General features: G+C 43.5%; 1 protein-coding gene across 2 annotated transcripts in view; it reads right to left on the minus strand.

The window, feature by feature from the left end:
* cdh4 (cadherin 4, type 1, R-cadherin (retinal)) overlaps positions 1-23,629 on the minus strand; it is a 369,197-nt gene that overhangs the window by 93,733 nt on the left and 251,835 nt on the right. For both annotated transcript variants that reach the window (XM_041887710.2, XM_041887708.2), the window contains exons 4-5: positions 17,897-18,123; positions 8,123-8,305 (exon numbers count right to left, since the gene is read on the minus strand). In XM_041887710.2, coding sequence (XP_041743644.2) covers positions 8,123-8,305; positions 17,897-18,123 — 410 coding nt within the window. The remainder of the gene's footprint in view (positions 1-8,122; positions 8,306-17,896; positions 18,124-23,629) is intronic.

Below are 23,629 nucleotides of genomic sequence, written 5' to 3' on the forward strand. Positions count from 1 at the left end.
CAAGAATGCGTACAGTATTATGTAGAGCCATTATTGCATGAAACTCCCTTCCATCTCATATTGCTCAAATTAACAGCAAACCTGGTATAAAAAAAATGATAAAGCAACACCTCACGGCACAACACCTCTACCCAAAGCCTATTCCCCCTCAGGAGACTGAAAAGATTTGGCATGGGTCCTCAGATCCTCAAAAAATTCTACAGCTGCACCATCGAGAGCATCCTGACTGGTTGCATCACCGCCTGGTATGGCAACTGCTTGGCCTCCAACCGCAAGGCACTACAAAGGGTAGTGCGTACGGCCCAGTACATCACTGGGGCCAAGCTTCCTGCCATCCAGGACCTCTATACCAGGCGGTGTCAGAGGAAGGCCCTCAAAACTGTCAAAGACTCCAGCCACCCTAGTCATAGACTGTTCTCTCTGCTACCGCACGGCAAGCGGTACCAGAGTGCCAAGTCTAGGTCCAAAAGACTTCTCAACAGCTTCTACCCCCAAGCCATAAGACTCCTGAACAGCTAATCATGGCTACCCTGACTATTTGCACTGCCCCCCCACCCCATATTTTTACGCTGCTGCTACTCTGTTAATTATTTATGCATAGTCACTTTAACTCTACCCACATGTACATATTACTTCAACTACCTCAACTAGCCGGTGCCCCCGCACATTGACTCTGCACCGGTACCCCCCTGTATATATAGCCTCCCTACTGTTATTTTATTTTACTTTTTTTCTCAACACTTTTTTGTTGTTTTATTCTACTTTTTTATAAACAATAAATGCACTGTTGGTTAAGGGCTGTAAGTAAACATTTCACTGTAATGTCTGCACCTGTTGTATTCGGGGCATGTGGCCAATAAAATTTGATTTGATTTGATTTATTTGATCTAGATATTTTGGGTGTATGTATTGGCTATATGTGCAGTTTTTAAATGTATGTAGTTCTGTCCTTGTGCTGTTCTTGTCTATTAATGTTATTGTATTATGTCATGTTTCATGTTTGTGTGGACGGTTGAACCCAAGAAGAGTAGCTGCTGCTTTTGGAACAGCTAATGGGGATCCTAATAAAATACTAATTTCACAGACATACACAGAGACAGACAGACAGACACACACACACACACACACACACACACACACACACACACACACACACACACACACACACACACACACACACACACACACACACACACACACACACACACACACACACACACACACACACACACACACACAGCATTAACCTGATGGAGGTGCAGAATGTGGGATGGCGGGGAGGGAAGACAGGATAATTAGAAAGAGTACAAATATTAATGGAAGTTAAAGACGGACTAACAAACCCAATTATTACATTAGCCGGCCAATTTAGATGAGAGCTTTGAGAAGCCAGCAGGCAGGACTGTTGAAATAGACCAGCGGTCTCCATGCATTAACAATGGAATGAATTCCCCTGTCATCCCCAAACAGGAAGAATAGAGCAGATACAGCCATTAATTCTGCCTGCAGTCTTCAGTATAAAGCCAGCCACATTCCCCTGCTCTCCAGGCTGAATGGACGACGCAGAGACCAAGACTCCTTTTTTACCCGCCCCATAAACACGGAGGGCCCTAGAGACAGGAGACTCGGGGGAGGAGTGGGAGGAGGAGGGGGAAGGAGGAGGGGGAGGGGGAGGCTGATGGGTTTGTACTGCTGCTGCAGTTTTCTTCCACCACTGCTTGCTAACCTGCCTCCCTTCTAATGACCAATCAATTTCCACTACTCAATATCCTTCCTCTTATCTAGCCCATCCCTGGGAGACCTGCAGAATGCACCAGCACTCCCACTCCGGCCAATCACCAACACCCTGAGGCTACATTAGTGCCCTATTGGCAAGCTGTGGGCAACCAACGCCTGGCCAATCAGGTGGAGCCAAGAACTGAATGGATTTTCTGTTTGGCTGTGGGAGGTGCGAGGCCTGCCAATGGGGGCTCAGGAGTGGCATTGTGTATCTCTGAGGGAGGCTGCCAGAGGGGTCAGGCCAGAGGACTGCAGACTGATAGTTATTTAGTGAGGGGCAGAGCATAGCTGCGGGAAGTAGGGGTGCTGTGGGTGCTGCAGCACCCCCTAAAACATAAATAAATATACAAATACTTCTCGCGGCTATGGGGCAGAGCTCTCTGTCAGTCAGTGGAGGGAGTGCCTTTGTACAGCTGGGCCAGCTACTAGGATGCTGCAAACACAGGCACAGACACAAGTACTTAGTAGACACACACACATGCAAGCATGAAAGCGCATATCCTATACAGCTTTCCTAATACATTTTAGTGTTCATTTTTGTATAAAAACTAGTGGGTATCCCAGAGACATGCTAGACTAAAATAACTGTGGAATATGTATGTATTAATAAACCAATACAGTGTTCCTACCTAGTTCTATAAACAGTGGTGTATTACCATGCCATGGAGATGATTCTCTCCCACACATACACCAACTTGTATTGGTTTATTGAGTCAAGAGCAGGGTTTAATTTAGCATTTCATTCTACCTTGGGAGACTAACTTATTAAAGACTTGTGCTTCATCTCGAGTGTACAAAGTTGGCTGCAAAACTTGTTCAGGCAAGTGAGAAAAAAGTAACCGCCTGCTTGTGTAACATGTAATCACCACAGTATTTTGTTTTGTTGAAAACTGTATGCCTCCTGCATTCAATTTACATAACATCCTACCAAATGAGGGGCCTCCAGCCATTGTGTGACTCAAGCAGAAAAGTTTAGAGACAACTTGATACCTCCATCATAACACCTACCCAGAGGTGTCGTCTCAAATTATGCATAATTGGTTGCCTTTGGTAAAGGACAAAAATGAGCCTGGTCTGATTGGTGTCTGCCTCACCTCAGGATTGTCCTTGACGTGGAGAAAATAATGTAATAACTTTCCAAAGTACACAGTGTAGATTACAGCTCTCTTCAGAGTGGGCGTTCGCCCTCACATATCAGGACTTCAATTAAAGGCCCTCTCATTCCATTCCTCTGCTTTGCCCAAGGACTGGGTTTGTATAACTTATCTCCTTTATCACCCCTTCTTTTATCATTATTTAGTTATTTCTGGTGTGTCTGTCTGACTGAGAGTCAGGGGTGAGGACGGAGAGCAGCAGCAGAGTGGCTCATCTCGCCCTGTTTGGACTGATTTCCATCAGATGTGGCATTGGGTCCAGTCTTAGGTGCTGGAGGTGAAACTGCCACAAATGGCCTGAAACTAATGCTGCTCTCTGAAACTAATGCTGCTCTCTCTCACCTCACAGATTCACTATGCTCTCCTGCTCTCTTCCAATCCCAATCTGACTCCTTTTCTCTCTTTCTATTCTCTGCAGACTCTCCATCTCTCTCACTATCTATTTAGTTATAGCTGTTTTCAATCTCCAATTCCATTCCTCTTACCTCTGTCAAGAGCAATACTTTATTGGACAGTGAATGGCATGGGGAAAATATTGCATTTTACCACAATGGTAAATTATTGCAATCAAAGCGACACTACTTGAGATCGCTCATGAGGGATTTGCACGTCACAATAAAACATCCCTGAAGTGGAATGCTGGTGCTGCTAGTTTCACTCTAATCATTTCCCTTCTGTTCATAAGGGGAGGGGGTCTACTCAATATGTCATGTAGTAATGTCCCTTATAAATGTGTCTAATAAACCTTCCCTGGACCAACACACCAGTGGAGCAGCAGCTAGACTGTCCAGGATTTCAGAACTGTCTAGGGGTGTGAGAGAGAGAGAGAGAGAGAGAGAGAGAGAGAGAGAGAGAGAGAGAGAGAGAGAGAGAGAGAGAGAGAGAGAGAGAGAGAGAGAGAGAGAGAGAGAGAGAGAGAGAGAGAGAGAGAGAGAGAGAGAGAGAGAGAGAGAGAGATGGTGGTGGTGGTGTGTGAGGATAATCAGGATAAGGCCAGACATCTCTGGGTGGAGAAGTAAAATCTGATTATTAAAGTGGACATTAGAGTCTCCCAGCCAGCCACAATGCAGAACAGATCACAATCAATAACACAGGCACATTTACCTCCTGCTGCACCATATTACTTGTGTTGATGGAAGCATGAATTTTCTCCATCTGTTCAACTCAATTAAACCTAATCCAAGGCCAATCTGGCGAACCGTGGTTTCTCAGATGAAAATGGGTAATTACTCTAAAAAGGGTAGCCCTTTCCTGCAGACAATGACCAAAAGCTCTCTCTTTGGCCTCATAGGTTTTTCATAATTTCATAATTAATCAATATATATATTTCTTTAAACAATGAAAATCTGATGTTTCTATGTCAAACGGTTTTGTTGTATTACAGACTTCTATATCTGCCATGGTACAGATGTCTTCTTTTTTATAAGCCCATAACCATGTGTGTGAGGTGTATACTTTAGTTTCAAAGTAGATTTGTTTAAGACTACCAAGAAACACTCTGTGTGACCCTGATTTAGCCTACAGTGAACCCTGGTGAACCTGGCTGTGTGTGGGGCTGTCTAACCTCATAGAAATGCTGGAGAGATGGAGTCAGAGACTTTCCACAGCTCTGGAGGAATCAGTGTGCTGTGAGTGTGCTGCTGTAACCACAGTGGTTGTTCCTGGCCACCTCCAAGACAAGAGAGATAAATACTGTAACTGAATCCCTCTGCTCTCTTCACTGGCCAGCTGTCACAATGGAATGGCCCAGTCAAGCCGTGTTGCAGAGCGAAATGAGGATAGAATACCTCACAGGGCCATGGACGTGATGCACATTCCCCATGGCTAAGGAACAGGGCTCTCTTTCACTACTGCTAGAGGTTGTGGCCGACATACACACACACACACACACACACACACACACACACAAAGGAACGCCCGGGGTGTCAGTAAACCCAACCATCTGAAGCTGAACATGAGGTAAGGGGATGAAAGGCTGTCCATATTTCTCCAGCAGGGTAGTACAATACAACCACAATCCTGCAGTCTGTGTGTGTTTGTGTGGGTGAGTGAGTGAGTGTTTTTTTTGCTTTGGTGGAAAATCTGCCCTCTTGCCAACTCGTTGGTGAAAGGTGATTTCAGTAATCCGGGAGTGTAAGCCGCATGGTACAAATGGGCATGAGGGAGCTCTGTGGTGGCCCAGAGAAAGCTGTCTCTGGCCTGGACGTCTGGGGGACTGATAACATGCTGCACACAGTTTACAGGAGCATCCTGGAACCATGGAGCTGACAGACACAGCTGCCATAGCATGACAACAGGAATGGAGCTGGTTTGTCATGTCACTTCTAAAACAGTTATAGTAAAATGTCCAGTGAGCTAGTTTACCTCATTTAAACAACTCCTGCATGGCTGCATACACACACATACAAGCAACTGAAAGTGTGCTAAATGTATTGAACAACTGTTCAAGCAGAGCTGTGTGGGTGTCCATCTGTCTGTATCTGTCCTCTTGTCTGTGTGTCTGGGTCTATGTCTTTGTAGAGTCCTAAGGCGTACCAGACAGATCACTTGGCATCACCACTCAAATCGGAGAGAAGTGGCCCTCTCTTTACCTACTGAAGGCTCTTGATAGAAAATACCTGGGTAGTTTTCTGTTAAGCCCTTCATAGTGAGTAGCTAGGTTTCCATCCAATTGGCAACAGATTTTTATGCAAATATTCTTAAATCTGCATAGAAACAATATGCACATTTTCCCACCAGAGATGTGCTTCCATCAAATTGACTTGTTGTGGATAAAAGGCTATGCGTGATGACGGGTAGTGCACATACAAATAACTTTTTGAGTTTAAATTCCTATGTACCGAATACAAAAGTAAAAGTTAAATGGGTTTCCATCACATTTTCAACACTACTGATGGTTTTGTCACAAAAATGTTGCGTTATATAGCGAATGTACCCACTCTGGTATTGGCACCTGCGCTCTACCCAACAGCTCGCAGATACAGTGTAGGTATAGCCTACATGATTAAGATTATTTTAATTTGTCAAACGGCAGCCAAGCATCGATCATCATGTCACCAGGTTAAAACCCTCAATATTTATTGGAAAGGGGCATCAACGCATCACCTTGCACTTTCACCACCCTGTGAAGTACATCATAACCTATTTCATCTGTAGCCTAATAAACTGCATTCCCGAGTCATAGTGGGAGGACCACACAACATTTAATCGCGTGACTCCAAGTTTCGATATGATTATTATATCAATATTTGCGCATAAAAGCGTTTCCACCGCCATTTCTCACATTATTAATTTTACCGACACTAAAAAATCCCACCTTGTCTAGCGTATTTTGCTTTGTCGACATTTGGAAAGTTTACCGACAAATTTGCTGTTTCCATCAGGCCTGTCTTTACATTTTTTATCCAACGTACTTTACTCGCATAAAAAGGTTATATGGAAACCTGGTTACCTGGTTACTGAGATGTATTCTACCCTTCTCTTCAGTTGCCTGGGGTGAGTATGTATTCATGGATGCCAAGGGAAGCCAGGCGTCCCCAAAATACTGACCAAGAAAAAAAAAAAAGAAAAAAAAGTATCTTTCGTCTCTGTGTTTCATAATTTTCCTTCAGTTCGCACGAGGCTGAATATATCTCACTGGAGAAAGCATCCGAGTGAGCGAAACACTGCCCCTCTGTCTCTGTATGTGTAGGCCATCTATCTGATTCTGTCTGGCCCAAAAGAGTATGACATTGTTGCCACCCGTAGCATTGAGTGCAAGGGAAGCCAGTGAGCATTTGGCCTCCCTTGATAAAAAAAGTATAAAATAATAGCCAATCGACGTTGAGCTAAACTGAGTGAGCTCAACTGTGAATGGTCCTGGCGCACCCAAAAAAAAGTGTAAAGGGAAGCCAGTTTGGATTTGGCGTCACTCCTATCTAATCGCATTGAGAGCATACGTCATTGACAGAAACAACTTGAATTGTTGCATCTTGTTGTGTTGTTGTCCTCCAGTGACGAGATAGCTAGCTAAAATTGGCCCTTTCCTAAATTAGCCATGGATGGAGATAGGGACTTGTGGTTTTACTTAATTCTCCGTATTGGCCAATGATTATAATGGCGATTCTGATCCAGCCATTAATTCATACTTTGTGCCCCTGGCCTGAGAGGATGGAAGTTCAATATGTAGCTACATGTAGAAGGCTAATGTTAACTAGCTAACGTTGCCAATGAAGGAAGTTAGGCTAGCGAGCAAGCATTTTAGCCAGGTAGCCTAAGACAACAAAAAATAAAAGCGTGTACTGTATGACAGAGTCATAGACCATTTCGTCAACTTGAAAGAGAGGAGGATGGCATTGGCGTTTCTCTACAAGTAGGGTGAGTCAACATGTTTTTTCTACTTGCATGAATGCACGCACACACACATACACACATTCACACAGAAATCAGAAACATGGACAGCCATATCATATTTAGCTTATGTTGATTTAACTAAATTGTTTTTGGTATCTTTTCATTGTCACTATATTAGATTAAGCATAGGTGATTTGAGGATGTTGAAATGTTGAAGTTGAAATGGTGCTGGAATAGTGGAGGCAGCTCCTGTTTTCTTTGTGACTTGCGGTAACGCTCAGTGGTTGTAAATCAATAGTTGTTTAGTGGTTCGAAATGTTTTGAAACATTAACTTGCTTGACCATGCTGTAGGTCATGTAACTGTTTGTTACATGCAATATGCTTTGTGGACTTCACCTGACAGAGGTTGCTCTCCGGTTTTGCGATGAAACAAAGGCGTGGTTGAATTTATTCTGCCACTGTGTCTTCTTATTGTCTCGGCCTTAGGCCTATATATCACGGTGCCAAGGCATATGAACTAACAGGTTACAGAGCAAACAAGGCAATTATCACAACACATAGGTTGTAATATGGCTTTTTTTTCTGGCTTCCCCAGTGAATTTACCCACGCACCGCTACTGAGTGAACCGCCGACAGACGTGGGTTATCTGGCTTGAAGATGTCTTTGGAATATGTTTTTGGCTCATATGAAAGTAAAAAGACAACTTCAGAAAAGGTGTATGATGCGCGGTAGCAAAACAGAGCAAGATCGGGTTATTGTTATCAGAATTGATGATGAACTCATTTCTAGTTTACAACAAAAAGACAACTTAACTGCACATCAATGGTTATTGATAAGTGTAATACTGTCACGCACTCTGACAAGCATTTGTGGGAAGGGTCCTCTGGAGTTTTCGGGCACATTGATTGGTGGGATGACCCAGTCCCGCTTCTGTCGTCTCAGTCCATTGGCAGATGAGCTTCTTTGATGTTTCCGTGGAAACTTGATAACCCTGGGATTAGAGTCCCAGGCCCTTGCAATCATATCCTCCACTCCAATCTGAAAGGAGAAGAAATCAACACATTATTGACCTACAGTATTCAACAACTAATTGAGAGACAACCACAAAATGTAAAGTCTCACACTGAATGATGAGACATGAGAGGTCAATATAAAGGAGTGTTACTGAATTGATTGTTCATCTTCTTAAAGTGTGGGGTGTGGAACATACAGGTGACAAATCCATCATAAAGATCAACCTTGACAGATGATGAGAAACATAATAAAACATCTTTCAATGTTTCTTTCAGTTAATACAAAAATGAACAAAAAATAATTGATTTTCAATTCAAATATAATCCATGCTTTCCAGCCATCACCTTTCATGTACTTAGCAAATCACCTAAGAGGACCAAGCCTTGGCATACTTTCCAGGCATTAGTCTTGCAGACAGGTTACCAATGGCCTCTGCACAGTCCTCAGAGGTTGACTTCTATGTCTTTATCCAGCAAAAAGCCTTCTCAGTCTGAGAAATCACAGTTGGATGTCTCCAACGTGCCCTTCTGACAGTCACAGAGCTGTGCAGCTCTGTGTGATGCACTCTGTGACATATCCCCCTGAAAGTGGCCTTACTCCAAATGAAAAGGGATTGATGAAATATCTCTTCAATAACAGCGAGATCAGAATGTTAGGACCAACAGTGATCCTGCAGTGTGTGAGATAATAGCTGATTCACTGGTCTTACAAGCAAAGACTAGTTTCCCAGAGCATGTAAGGGGAATATACTGTTAGACAAAAGGGGAGGTGCATAAAATACAAAAACTGAAAACATAAAACTGTTTTTAATTACAGTTTTACACCTTGCCTTCTTTCCCTAATCTTAATCCTTCATTTTACTTCATTTATTTTTTCTTTCATGTTTTATCCCCTCATATTAATAAAAGGTGCACTGCACACTGGTGTAAACTCATTGTAAATCTGGCCCTATGTGTTTGAGAAGATGTACTGTATATAGATTGGTAGACCTATGTGCAGTGGCGGCTCCTGAAAAAATTCTCAGGGGTGGCAATTTTTCTGATGATTTAGGTGACCTACACACATTTTAAAAAAGATATGTCCAGCAACAACATGAAGACAGGGGCAGCATATAAGTCAATACCAGAAGCATTTATTGACTGATCTCAAAAGTGTTGGCTTACCAGGGTTGGTGGAGCCCTCAGTTTCATCTTTGCCTCGCAAAGCTAACTCAAACACGCCGCAAAACTTCACACACTGGATTAGCCGGCTGAGGATGTGGCGGTTCTTGCTAATGTCGTAGTAAATATATTTGTTATAGTGAATATGGAATATGATATGTTGAGTAAAATGTTGTGCTAAGATCTATTTAGGTCAGGAGCTGGTTATAAGTTCTGTTCCTATCCAATAACAATGGACAAAAGGGTCCTATCTTGTCAGCCTTGTCAGCAGGTGGCCAAGGACAACACCCACGCCATAGGCCTCTCAGTTCTTCCAACTCACGAGTTCTTGCTCTGAGGACACACACACACACACACACAAACACACACACACACACATCATCACTGTTAAACACACACACACACACACACACACACATCATCACTGTTAAACACACACACACACACACACACACACACAAAAAAATCCCCTCTCTTAGGCTGAACATTTGAAGACAGAGAACCCGACTCAGAGCCAATGCAACAGTGACAGTAGCCTGGAGGGGACCTCGCCCAACTCATCAGGACCAATCAGAAGATCAGAACTACTAGATTCAACCTACTTCATTTATTGCATAAAATGTCAGCACACAATGTTTCGGGGCTCTCTTCAGATAATAATAATAATAATAATAATATGCCATTTAGCAGACGCTTTTATCCAAAGCGACTTACAGTCATGCGTGCATACATTTTTGTGTATGGGTGGTCCCGGGGATCGAACCCACTACCTTGGCGTTACAAGCGCCGTGCTCTACCAGCTGAGCTACAGAAAGTGGATACTCATGGATGCGCATCGCAATTGTAAAATGTCAACACAATTGGAGACACCACGTCATTTTTGGAGACATGTTATTGACAGTAAACTATTGTAGATGCGACTGCTAACTAAATAAAACATTTTAGCTGGCTAGCTAATCATCTTAGCTAAATGTGGGGCAAACAATTCAGTTATTTACCGTTAATTTGAGGGATTGGGGTGAAAGAAATCGAGTTACATAGTGATACTTTACGATATACTGTATTGACAATATCGCAATATTTTAGCGCTAGTTGGCTGTACCTGCACCAAAACACCATTATTGTTCCTTCATAGCTTGTTCTCAATCTTTTTCACATTGGGAGCCAATTTGTTTTCAGCACTTTTATTTCCATGACTGATCAAAACTCGTTCTCATGGCTTTCTGATCCCTCTGCAACAGACATATGGTGCGCAATAAAATCACAGTATCGAATCGCAATACGTATAGAATCATGAGACTCGCAATGCTGATGCATATATCTTATCGTGAGGTTCCTGGCAATTCCCAGCCCAAGTTCATTTGCCACAACAAATCTCTTCGCTAGCAAACGCGATGTCTTCTCCAAAATGGCAATGTGTCTCCAGCAATGTTAACTTTTTTGACGTTCTATGGCATCTCCACTTTCCAAGCATATATGACCACATGTAATATTTTGGTAAGTGATGCAAATAGTGAACTACAGTGGGGAAAAAAAGTATTTAGTCAGCCACCAATTGTGCAAGTTCTCCCACTTAAAAAGATGAGAGAGGCCTGTAATTTTCATCATAGGTACACATCAACTATGACAGACAAATTGAGATTTTTTTTCCCAGAAAATCACATTGTAGGATTTTTAATGAATTTATTTGCAAATTATGGTGGAAAATAAGTATTTGGTCACCTACAAACAAGCAAGATTTCTGGCTCTCACAGACCTGTAACTTCTTCTTTAAGAGGCTCCTCTGTCCTCCACTCGTTACCTGTATTAATGGCACCTGTTTGAACTTGTTATCAGTATAAAAGACACCTGTCCACAACCTCAAACAGTCACACTCCAAACTCCACTATGGCCAAGACCAAAGAGCTGTCAAAGGACACCAGAAACAAAATTGTAGACCTGCACCAGGCTGGGAAGACTGAACCTGCAATAGGTAAGCAGCTTGGTTTGAAGAAATCAACTGTGGGAGCAATTATTAGGAAATGGAAGACATACAAGACCACTGATAATCTCCCTCGATCTGGGGCTCCACGCAAGATCTCACCCCGTGGGGTCAAAATGATTACAAGAACGGTGAGCAAAAATCCCAGAACCACACGGGGGGACCTAGTGAATGACCTGCAGAGAGCTGGGACCAAAGTAACAAAGCCTACCATCAGTAACACACTACGCCGCCAGGGACTCAAATCCTGCAGTGCAGATGTGTCCCCCTGCTTAAGCCAGTACATGTCCAGGCCCGTCTGAAGTTTGCTAGAGTGCATTTGGATGATCCAGAAGAGGATTGGGAGAATGTCATATGGTCAGATGAAACCAAAATAGAACTTTTTGGTCAAAACTAAACTCATCGTGTTTGGAGGACAAAGAATGCTGATTTGCATCCAAAGAACACCATACCTACTGTGAAGCATGGGGGTGGAAACATCATGCTTTGGGGCTGTTTTTCTGCAAAGGGACCAGGACGACTGATCCGTGTAAAGGAAAGAATGAATGGGGCCATGTATCGTGAGATTTTGAGTGAAAACCTCCTTCCATCAGCAAGGGCATTGAAGATGAAACGTGGCTGGGTCTTTCAGCATGACAATGATCCCAAACACACCACCCGGGCAACGAAGGAGTGGCTTCGTAAGAAGCATTTCAAGGTCCTGGAGTGGCCTAGCCAGTCTCCAGATCTCAACCCCATAGAAAATCTTTGGAGGGAGTTGAAAGTCCGTGTTGCCCAGCGACAGCCCCAAAACATCACTGCTCTAGAGGAGATCTGCATGGAGGAATGGGCCAAAATACCAGCAACAGTGTGTGAAAACCTTGTGAAGACTTACAGAAAACGTTTGACCTGTGTCATTGCCAACAAAGGGTATATAACAAAGTATTGAGAAACTTTTGTTATTGACCAAATACTTATTTTCCACCATAATTTGCAAATAAATTCATGAAAAATCCTACAATGTGATTTTCTGGATTTTTTTTCCTCATTTTGTCTGTCATAGTTGACGTGTACCTGTGATTAAATTTACAGGCCTCTCTCATCTTTTTAAGTGGGAGAACTTGCACAATTGGCGGCTGACTAAATACTTTTTTTCCCCACTGTATGTAGGGCCAGGATGTAAAATATATGTAGCTGCAGCAATTTCTCTTATCTGATATGGTAAGTAATGGGGCTTAATTTATAGCTCCCTAAGAGTTTGACGAACGGGTCCGTGCACGCGATTCCAGATATCTTTACCTCTGAATAAACTGCCTTTATTATACCATATCCACCCCTGTCCAAAGTCTCTACTTGGTCTCAGTTCTCCAGTAAACTTGTGATTATCAACACTAACCTCATCGTTGTGGCGGCGGACAGCTAGCCTGTATCCCTCATCAAGTTGAGTGGCAATGTTATTTTTCCGTTCGTACCAATTTTTGGAAAATCCTCGGTGTAGGACTTTCCGCCTTTAGTAGAAACCTGTTGAATTATTACATTTGGTCTGGGAGGTCCTAATTGTTTCGTTGCCAATTTATCTTCATTTGTTCGCCGACAAAAAGGAACTTCTTTCAAAGACACAATCCGCTCTTTTCTCAGTTACGTTCATGGTTACGTTACGTTACGTATGACGAAGCGCGTAAGTGCAAGCCCTCAGACACCCATAGAGATTGTATTGAAGGCTCTGAAATTTGAAAAAAATAGATTTTACATTAGAGGCTATGAGAGACTTCTGGGCGATTTTCAACCTGACTGAAATCGCCCCAAAAGGGGGGGGAGCCATTTGAAGCACGACTTTAGCCTGATTCGACATTTAGTGGCAGTGTGGCACTGTGGCAGATCAGACGTATAGATTACAACACTGATAACTACTGTTGCCGTGATATAGTGGATTAGAAAAAAAATCCCTTCCTTTTCCCGTTTGGCAGTGCGTCGCCCATATCGCCCTATTGAACAGGCCGCCCCTGCCTATGTGATATGTATATATGGTATCTATCTAGTGAAGGTTGCTGTGTCCTCATGCCTGACATGATGTAATCCAGTGATCCTGCTGTTTCTCCTGCTCCCCACTCACAGAGACATGCATGCTGATGTGACTTGAAGCCACGCGGAAATCCTTCTGTCAAACCTGCTCAGAGGACACACACGCACCCTTGCAAAGCATGCAGACACACACACACACACAACCAACTCAAACCTCAAACACCGGCAGGCAGGTCAGCCTATCAATACACATGTGGTTTGTCAGACAGAGTGACAGATGCGAGCTAAACCAGAGCAAACATACTGTATATTTCCCCCCTTTTGTTTTAATTCTTCACGGCTTAGTGGATTTGACTACAAGGCTTACAGCAGGCCTCCTGATAGCAGCAGGTAGCTCGACAGGAGAGAAGAGAGAGAGGAGAGAGGAGAGGGGAGAGAGGGGAGAGGGGAGAGGGGAGAGAGGAGAGAGGAGAGAGGAGAGAGGAGAGAGGGGAGAGGAGACAGGAGAGAGGAGAGAGGGGGAAGGACCTGATGTGGTGCCCTGATAAGATAACTCTAGCTTCAGCTCCACTCAACCACAACACTCCCAGGTACCAGTACAGGGGCAGTGGGGCGTGATGGGAGTGTGCCAGTCTTTTCATGGGTGGTAGGTGGATTTAGTGTGTGTGTGTATGTGTGTGTGTGTGTGTGTGTGTGTGTGTGTGTGTGTGTGTGTGTGTGTGTGTGTGTGTGTGTGTGTGTGTGCTGTGTGTATGTGTGTGTGTGTGGGTGGGTGTGCGTGTGTGTGTGTGTTGGTGTTTGACATAGACAAAGAGAAGGAGAAAGGGGGAAGAGAAAAATTGGGAGGGAGACAAAAGACAGATAAAATGCCAAAGTGAGATCCTAGAATAGATTTATAGAAGGCAGAGAGGGTGGAGTTTTCCCTCCCTGTCCTTATCGGCAGCTATCTGTTGAATAACACACACAGTGCTGCTCCTCTCCATCATTATCAGCGCCTCAGCCTGCTGGGGAAAGCGGGACATTAGGCCCGCTGATAATGGGGTCGATGCATCCGATCGGTGTTGCATTGGCAAACTCCCACATTCCTCCAAACACTGTGCCAGGCAGACACAACAGAGCAGAGAGGACCTATTTTTTCAGAGTCTGTCTATGGATGATACCACTGCAGCAGGGCCACGTTGCTCACACTCCAAACAGCATGGCAAATGACAGCTCTGTGAAGCTGGCACGATGACAAACATCACCACAATTTCAAAGGAAAAAGTGGAAACTGGAACAGGCTTTTTCTGTTGTGAGAAAGGTATGTTGGGGATAATAATTTGGTAGGTGCTTAAATTTGTCCTATTTCACAGAAGTGTATTAATACGCATGTGTGAACCGGAAATGTGTTTTTTGTTTTGAGACCCTCAGAGAGTGGGGTCACGGCCAGGGTCTGCCATTATCAACGGCGATCCTTGAACAATTATGGTTAAGTGCCTTGCTCAAGGGTCCATTGGCAGATTTTTCACCTTGTCTGCTCAGGGATTTGAACAAGCAACCTTATGGTTACTGGCCCACTGCGCTAACCACTAGGCTACCTGCCGCCCGTGCGTGTGTATGTGTGTGCGTGCGTGTGTGTTGTGTGTGTGTGTTGTGTGTGTGCATGCATGCATGCATGCATGCATGCGTGAATGTGTGTGTGCAATCAGGAATCAGTGAGTGTGAAATCAGTCCCAGAACTGCCCGGAGCTCCCCAGGCCGAGAGCTAGAGGGCAAGCCAGATGGCTGCTCTCTCCTCCCAGACAGGCTGCATGTTGCTGGGGCATCAGTCAGCCCTGCAGCCCTGGAGCTGACATCTGGAGGTTATCATTCTGAAGAGCAGGAGGCAACACTAAACAGGGACATTCAATTACACAATATCAAGTATGTGCTAGTTTCCCATCCTCCATTCACTGTTGATCTCGAGACATGTAATTTAATGTTTTATGTCTCTTGCTGTTCTATTTTTCCTTTAGCCTTCCACACTGATTATCTCTGATGAGAGCTGATCAGAGCAGTGATCTGTGGTGAACAGGTTGTGAGGGGCAGGAAAATTATTCTTACTGAATCAAATACATTTGAGGAAGCTGCTATGACTATTGATACATTCCTCTTATGGATGTAGAACTGGACTGCAATCACAGCATAGACTAGCCATCATGACCTCACTGCCATATCCTCTTCTGCCTCCTCACGGACCAGTTAGACTCTAGGTCCTAAACCCCTCCCTACTATGGCTCTTTGCTCTAATCTAACATGAATGGACCATCAGGCTCACAGAGTACTGGTGCATAACTGTATGAAAAGGCAGGCCACAGCAGCATGAAATCAGCTGGGGGTATATGCATATAGAGTCAGTAGACTGGCACCATAGTGTGAGTACATAACCTGCAGTGAGGGACTTCACAGCCAGAATGACATAGACTTAAACAGGAGGCAGCCAAACTATGATCATATTCAAATATATAAATTAACATCCAATACAAATAGATAAGCTATAATGCACACACCAACACATACACCAAGCACTATGCACAGTTAATCTAGGAGAGGTAAATCGAGCCAACAATTAATAGAACATAATAATAGGAATCCAATGAGTCCCTGAACACGTCTGCTCTGAAACTTAATACATGCACTTACCTCGTAATGGAGCTGTCTGTCTTTTAATTACCTAATATCTGTAGGATGTTTTAGCAACTTTTAAATTGTACTGTTGTGTTGACATGTTTTGGTGTGTAGTGGTCATAGGTAATCTGATTATTTTCCCCTCTCCCTTTCAACACTATTGACTCAGAGTGACTCAAATGACACAACAACTCTGTCACAGCATTTCACACATTTCAATAATTACACTGCCAAACATTTAATGAGTATAGCAACCAAATATATCGTTGCTATACTCATTAAATGTGTGGACGCATAATGAGAGTGTGTGACTTTCTTTCTTTCTTTTTATAGTCAATACTTTTATAACATCAATCTACTCCTCACTGAGTAGTTTCTATTTTTGAAACTGGGAGCAAGCATTTCTGTATACAAGGCATTACCCTACATATACACAATCATCTTTCATCAATGGATATAGAAGAACCGCATCCCCAAACTATCTGACAAAACAGTTGAAAGCTGTTTCTACAGTGGCTTTAATGTTGGTGTTTTTGGTGAATTGGAGTGTTTCTTTAACCTCTCTGGTGGATACAGAGAGCAAGGGAAGGAGGAAAGGAGGGAGGACAGGACCACCCGGGTGCACATTTTGGTTTTTGCCCTAGCACTACACAGCTGATTCAAATCACCAACTCATCATCAAGCTTTGCTTATTTGAATCAGCTGTATAGTGCTAGGGCACCCGGTTCTATGCCACATCAACATGTCCTCTGAGCCCGTGTTTGTCATTGGGGGTCATACTGGAGGAGGAGGGAACACTACTGTACCAGCGTGAACGACAGTCTCTCTCTCTCTACCCTTTAGGAACCATTCACTTTTCCTGGAATTATTGTCTGTATGACCAAATACAGTGGCTAACCGACATCAAATGGGCCATGTGCTGAAAACATTTTTGTTTCTAAAGCAGTGTTGGAGAAATCCCTTATCCGGAATAATACATTTCCATTATTTAGTTTTTTATGGCTACACATTTAATTTTAATGAAACAATTCAATTTACTTTTGACAACTTTTTCTACAGGGCATAACAGCAATTTTCCAGTTCGGAATCACCTGCACACAACGAAATTACACACCGCTGCCTGTTTGTATCAGAAAGAAAAGTGTCCAGAAGGTACCTAGTTGTAAGGGCTTGCAACAAAAATGTATCAATTTAAAACATGTAACTGGTTTTCACATTTTCATTAGATTACTAGAACATAATGATTTCTTGTTCTATCATGGACTCTCTCTGTTGCTCTCACAATGTGGGAACATATTTCCATAGTGCTGCTACAATGTCACCTGGCTCCCCCATGCCTCCCTCCGACAGACTGGAACATTAGCTTAATCAATGTCAATTATTTCATGCCCTTCATTATTGTGCTGTGAGGAGTTGGCAGAATTTTTATCCCAGCTCTGCAACTGCTTTACAGAATTCTTGGATATTTTCTATGATTAAAAACATGACCTGGAGTAAGCATTAAGCCTCAGGCTATTAAACATCTGATATTTGAAAAGCAAATAATAGGTTGTTCCCTGAGAAATGTATTCCTGTTAATGATATTGAAAAGCAGAACCTGAAATAATGTGATTTTATATAATGTACTTGAGGATCATTGAAAACGGATCTTACCTGAGAGGCAGTTAGAGGTTTTGAAGTATATAAATATGTGTTTCCATGCAAATGTACAACTGAGGTACAGTACAGTCTGTCAGTAGCAGGGGTGTGTCGGTGTGTCTATACCGGAGGCATAGGTATGTGTGTGTTTAACTGCAGTGTAAATGACAGCAGTATATATATGTTTACCTGACTCACAGGGACAGAGGGCTGGTGTCCAGCCAAGGCCAGCTTGACCGTGGTCTCCCAGATGTGAGGGTCATGACCTCCGCGGGCGGTCACCATGAACTGGACCGGTTCTGACAGGTTGACCGTCTCCTGCTCCGCGTACACCGAGCCGTCAGGACGCACACTGAAGTTAGGGTCACTGCTCTCGAAGCCCACCACCTTACTGTGCTGGCAGTCCTCAAATTTCACTAGAGAGAGAGAGAGAGAGAGAGGGAGGGGGAGGGAGGGAGGGAGGGGGGGGTGTGGGGGGGAGAGAGGCAGTGGTAAGATATAGGGGATGAGGTGACACATCTGATGACATGTAACTGTTGTGAAATACTGGCATAGTTTTTCCACCTCCATAAAGACATATCTCTCCTCATCCTGTCTTCTGAGGTGAAGACAACTTTGAATCTCCACTGAAACCAAAATAGACGCATGAAAAACAACTGTATTTCCTTGCGTTTTCAAGGGGCGGCGGGGCTACATGGAAGCTATGTCACATTAATGCATCAGACTGTGAAGCTCTTTATCTTTCTCAATCAAGTTTCCCCTTCAACATGCTGCCACGAAACACAGAACACAATCTTAAATGACATTTCGGGTCTTCCGCCTGAATAGAGAATGAGAGAACGAGAGAGCATTGTGAGGAACATCCTAGTCACACACTTTCCTTCCTTCCCCTCCAGAGACCTAGATGTATGAGGAGGAGGAGGAGGAGGGGAGCATTGTGGGTGTCTGTGGTCTTTCCGCCTCACAGACGAGCTGCGTGTTTGAAGGAGATCACGCACCCTTCATGATCAGAGCTGACAGGCAGAGATATAAGGAGAGAGAGAGAGAGAGAGAGAGAGAGAGAGAGAGAGAGAGAGAGAGAGAGAGAGAGAGAGAGAGAGAGAGAGAGAGAGAGAGAGAGAGAGAGAGAGAGAGAGAGAGAGAGAGAGAGAGAGAGAGGAGGGCTGTCTGCCTGGCCTGATTACTCATAACCAGTCACTATTGATCAGATGCTGCCCAGGTACTCTGCATTTCAACATAGGAACCCACTACCCAGTACATAAGTGCTCAGATATTCTACATCATTCACTCAAACATCAGTATTTTCTCTGCATGAGGTCAGATTGGCTGTCAATCCCCAATCTCTTTTCAGATTATTGGGGATTTTCATTCTCCTCAATGGGTGGGGAGAGAAATGGTGTGGAGCACTTTGATATGGAGCCCAGAGAGAGATGAGAAGCAGAACCCATGGCTGTTTAGTAGAGCCCAGAGAGAGATGAGAAGCAGAACCCAGGACTGATCGGTAGAGGGCCAGAGAGGGATGGGGTGCAGCACCCAGGACTGTTTAGTGGAGCCCAGAGAGGGATTGGGAGCAGAACCCAGGACTGTTTAGTGGAGCCCAGAGAGAGAGATGGGGAGCAGAACCTAGGCCTGTTTAGTGGAGCACAGAGAGGGATCATAAGCGAGACGAGAGAAACTGGGTCTCACAGCAGCACTCATTATATGGTATGCCTAGGGCTGTGGCGGTCGCGAAATGTAGTCAAACAAATAACTATCGGTCTCATGGTAATTGACCGTTCATTAACATAAACACATTTAGCATCTCCTGGCTTCCACACATAGCCTACAAGCCACTGATGCAGACCTTTGGAACATCTACATTTTAAAAAGTCTAATAAATCCATGTAATATAGCCTACACCTTCACAATAAATCCATTATTTATTTTAGGCAGGTCTAAAGAATCATGATATGAAGAAAATGTAGTCTATTTCAGAAGAACAGAATAGCATACTCTGAGTTGTCCTTATGTTAGGTCCTGATCTGGCTATGCCATATGGCTGTGGGCTACACTAGTTCATTTAGCAGACAAGATTTGTTTAGAATTCCGTGGCATTATTTTATATTATTTGATAGAATGAAGAATTCAATTGAACAAAGCTGAATAAAATAGAAAGGATATTTTCTCCAAACGATTTGAGGGAGTGCGCACATGCAGCTATTTTGTGTTGAGCGGTTAACAAAGAAAAAGGTCCTCCTATATGCTTAATTTAGAGTTATTCATGTAACTTTAGTTGTTCTACAAATGTTGGGCTATATGTTAAGATTTTTAATACATGCAGCTCTAATGATGATTTGAAAAAAGTAACTTGAAAGGCATGAGCTATGCTTTGTTTTTTTGCGCAGCCTGTACACACTTCATCAGTCTCTCATTCACAATTTGAAAAGCACTTTCTCACAGGATACAAGTGAAGACAGACACATCGGGGACGCAACTGCACGCGTCCTTATCCAATTCCGAGGTGCATATTGAAGATATTGGAAGAACTGCCAACAAGATGAGTAGGCCTAACGAACAGCAAAAGCACTAGCCTATTTTTTTTTACATTTTAGTCATTTAGCAGACGCTCTTATCCAGAGCGACTTACATTATCTTTTTATTTTTCATACTGGCCCCCCGTGGGAATCGAACCCACAACCCTGGTGTTGCAAACGCCATGCTCTACATCCCTGCCGGCCATTCCCTCCCCTACCCTGGACGACGCTGGGCCAATTGTGCGCCGCCCCATGGGTCTCCCGGTCGTGGCCGGCTACGACAGAGCCTGGATTCAAACCAGGATCTCTAGTGGCACAGCTAGCACTGCATGCATTGCCTTAGACCACTGCGCCACTCGGGAGAGCCTATGTCAATCTACTATCTCCCATCGTACAAAAGTTGACCTATTCTATTCTGTGCGAGAAATACATATTCCAAACATAGTCTGGGACAGTTGTGGGATGTGATAGATCCCAAATTAATACAACCACTAGCATCCCCCAAAAAAATGTATGCAATGTGGCTGACGCAACAGATCAGAACGTTTAAATGTTGATCAACTATTAGGCTATTTCTTCACATTATAAGAGCAGCAATATGCACATGGCAGTAGGCTATAAGCGCAAATGTTCAATTAGCGGGAAAACACCATTATCAAAAGTGACCGCAAATGCAATTACTGTATGCATGTAATGCTTTTATTATAAAGGTGCATTTTTATGGGGGAAATTATCTTCCCCAAACTTGAAACTCACGCACTGCTTATGTATACCAGTTAAGCTCTATACCCCTTGTAAAGCGGATTAAATGTGCTTAATTTTAAGAAGCTATTTGGCCACTTTAGTTGTGATACAAACCTCATCAAAACATATAGGCCTATGGGCTAGGCTAAATGAGGTGTGCGACTATGATTAGAAAAAGTTGTGTTTCTTGCCTTATACTGGTCATCATTCACAAGTGATAATATATAATTCACAAGTGATAGGCTAATATTGTCACCCATCAGACTATTCTTGATTTAATCTTGTCTTTACATATACTAAATAATATATGTGTGAATTTTTTTTTGATTTAGAATGGACCATTACCATGCACCTGTCTCGAAACAGGGGCAGCAGGAAAAAATACATGTAATCTATGCACTTAAATAGCGAATGGAGGACGCTTTTCCCGTAGTTCATTTTCATGCCAGCCAGGTAGGCTATACTCCTGTTGTAAAGATAAGCAATGTGCTTAATATTAGGAAAGTTGAGAAATAAATATAGCAGGCCTAGACTATAGAAAGCTGATGGGATCCTCCTCTTTTTAATAGAGGCCATCACTCTGTTTTCTCGCGCAATTGCATAGCCTATAGAAATGTTGCGCAACATGAGCTCATAGGCTCTCATGAAGTGATTGGTTCGATTTTCGAAGACATTTGCATTTATGTTAGAGTCATTAGAGGGACAATAGAGTGCTGACTACCAGGCAGTTAGCAAGTTTGGTAGGCTACTAATGACCAGCAGCACCATCAGAGCTTGGAGAAGCCTAATTACCGTGACTAAACGGTCACATGGAATTTGACTGCCTTCATGACTCGTGACCGCCGGTATGGCGGTAATACGGTCACCGCAACAGCCCTAGGTATGACCAATCTGTAGCACTTTGTTTGAGACTGGAGGTGTGAATGCTGCTAAAGCAACTGATGAAACACCCCCAGAAACGACTTGCACACACACACACACACACACACACACACACACACACACACACACACACACACACACACACACACACACACACACACACATACACACACACACACACACACAGCCTCAATCCCCTTCTCCTTCTGTTTAAAAAGGCTATGCACTGATCTTATCTCTCAGTCACACTCCTGCTGCTGATAACAAGAAAAATTGATTTCATAAATCACCCGGGGAACAAATCGTCTGTTATGAGCTGGGGAGATGCCATTTTTCAAAATCCACCGTGGAGAATTCTGCACAACAAGCTTTTTATCAAGCCATCTTGCCAATTTATCGCCCAGCTTCCTGTCAAAAGATGCACCAAACAACATACTAATAAAGCATGAGATCTTTTCAACAACTGTGGCACACATCGCACAAATTAGGTTTCTGTTTCACCCGGAGAGTAATTGTACGTGTAATGGAGGAATGGCAAACATCATTTTGACAATGTGTGCATAAATCTTACAGTAACAGACAAACACAATCAAATCCAGCTTCTCTATGCTGAGCTGAAGCTCTGCAGAGCACAACAAGTCTCTGCCATGTGGCGAGATAGATTCATATCCAACCAATGAATGATAAACTGTTCACTTCTTCACTATTTTTAAGTTTCAGATGTAAGATCAATCATGAGACAACCGTCTCACAGTTTGCAGTATCCCTCAGACAGAGAAACAGCATGGTTATATGTCCAAAACAACCAGCAAAGAGCAGGCTGTATTGTGCCAATGGCTCTAATTTGCTTAAACAGAACAGGCTAATTGTTGTCATTTAAGCAGGTCTCTTGCGGCGTGTCCTGGGAGGCTTGCTGTAGGGGTGTGTGTTCTGAGGCTGTGTGTGTGTCCTGCAGCTGTGTGTGTGTTTGTGTGTATCTGTGTAAGTGTGTGTTAGCATAAGAAAGGCGCAGGGTTCTGAGGGCACGTCTGTACCCGTGGCCTTGTGTCCCCATGACAGCGGGGTGGTTGGCATGGGAACACGCGTGGCCAAGGCGATGGCGCTATGGTGTGTCGTTGTGACAGGCAAGCTTCGATTGTCTCTGAGGGCACTGGACCAGCTTTCTGCCCACCTGCTGACATGCCAGGGAGGAGGTGGAGGGGTGGAGGAGCTACGCCATGTTTAATGACACATCCAGTTAGCAGGAAAATGTTACAAATACCATCCAGTTAGCAGGAAAATGCTACAAATACCATCCATTCAACTGTGATGGAAATAATCTAGGTACAGTGTAACATATCTGTAACACAGTCAGATACTTAAGCAATAAGGTTCGAGGGGGTGTGGTATATGGCCAATATACCATGGCTAAGGGCTGTTCTTACGCACGACGCAACGCGGAATGCCTGGATACAACCCTTATATTGGCCATATACCACAAACCCCCGAGGTGCCTTATTGCTATTATAAACTGGTTACCAACATAATTAGAACAGTACAAATAATTTTTTGGTAATTCCCGTGGTATGTGGCTGATATACCACGGCTTTCAGCCAATCAGCATCCAGGAGCCAAACTACCCAATTTATAAAATGGAATAACTACCAATGCACCATAGGCTATAATGCCATCATGGAGACAGCACTGCTTTACTAATGGTACTGTGGTAATACAAACTGGGATAAGAGGATGGTGAGGGAGAAAAAGAAAACAGTGAGAAAAAGTGAGCTAGAGAGAACGAGTG

Source organism: Coregonus clupeaformis, chromosome 10 (genome assembly GCF_020615455.1).
Source record: "Coregonus clupeaformis isolate EN_2021a chromosome 10, ASM2061545v1, whole genome shotgun sequence".
Lineage (NCBI taxonomy): Eukaryota > Metazoa > Chordata > Actinopteri > Salmoniformes > Salmonidae > Coregonus > Coregonus clupeaformis.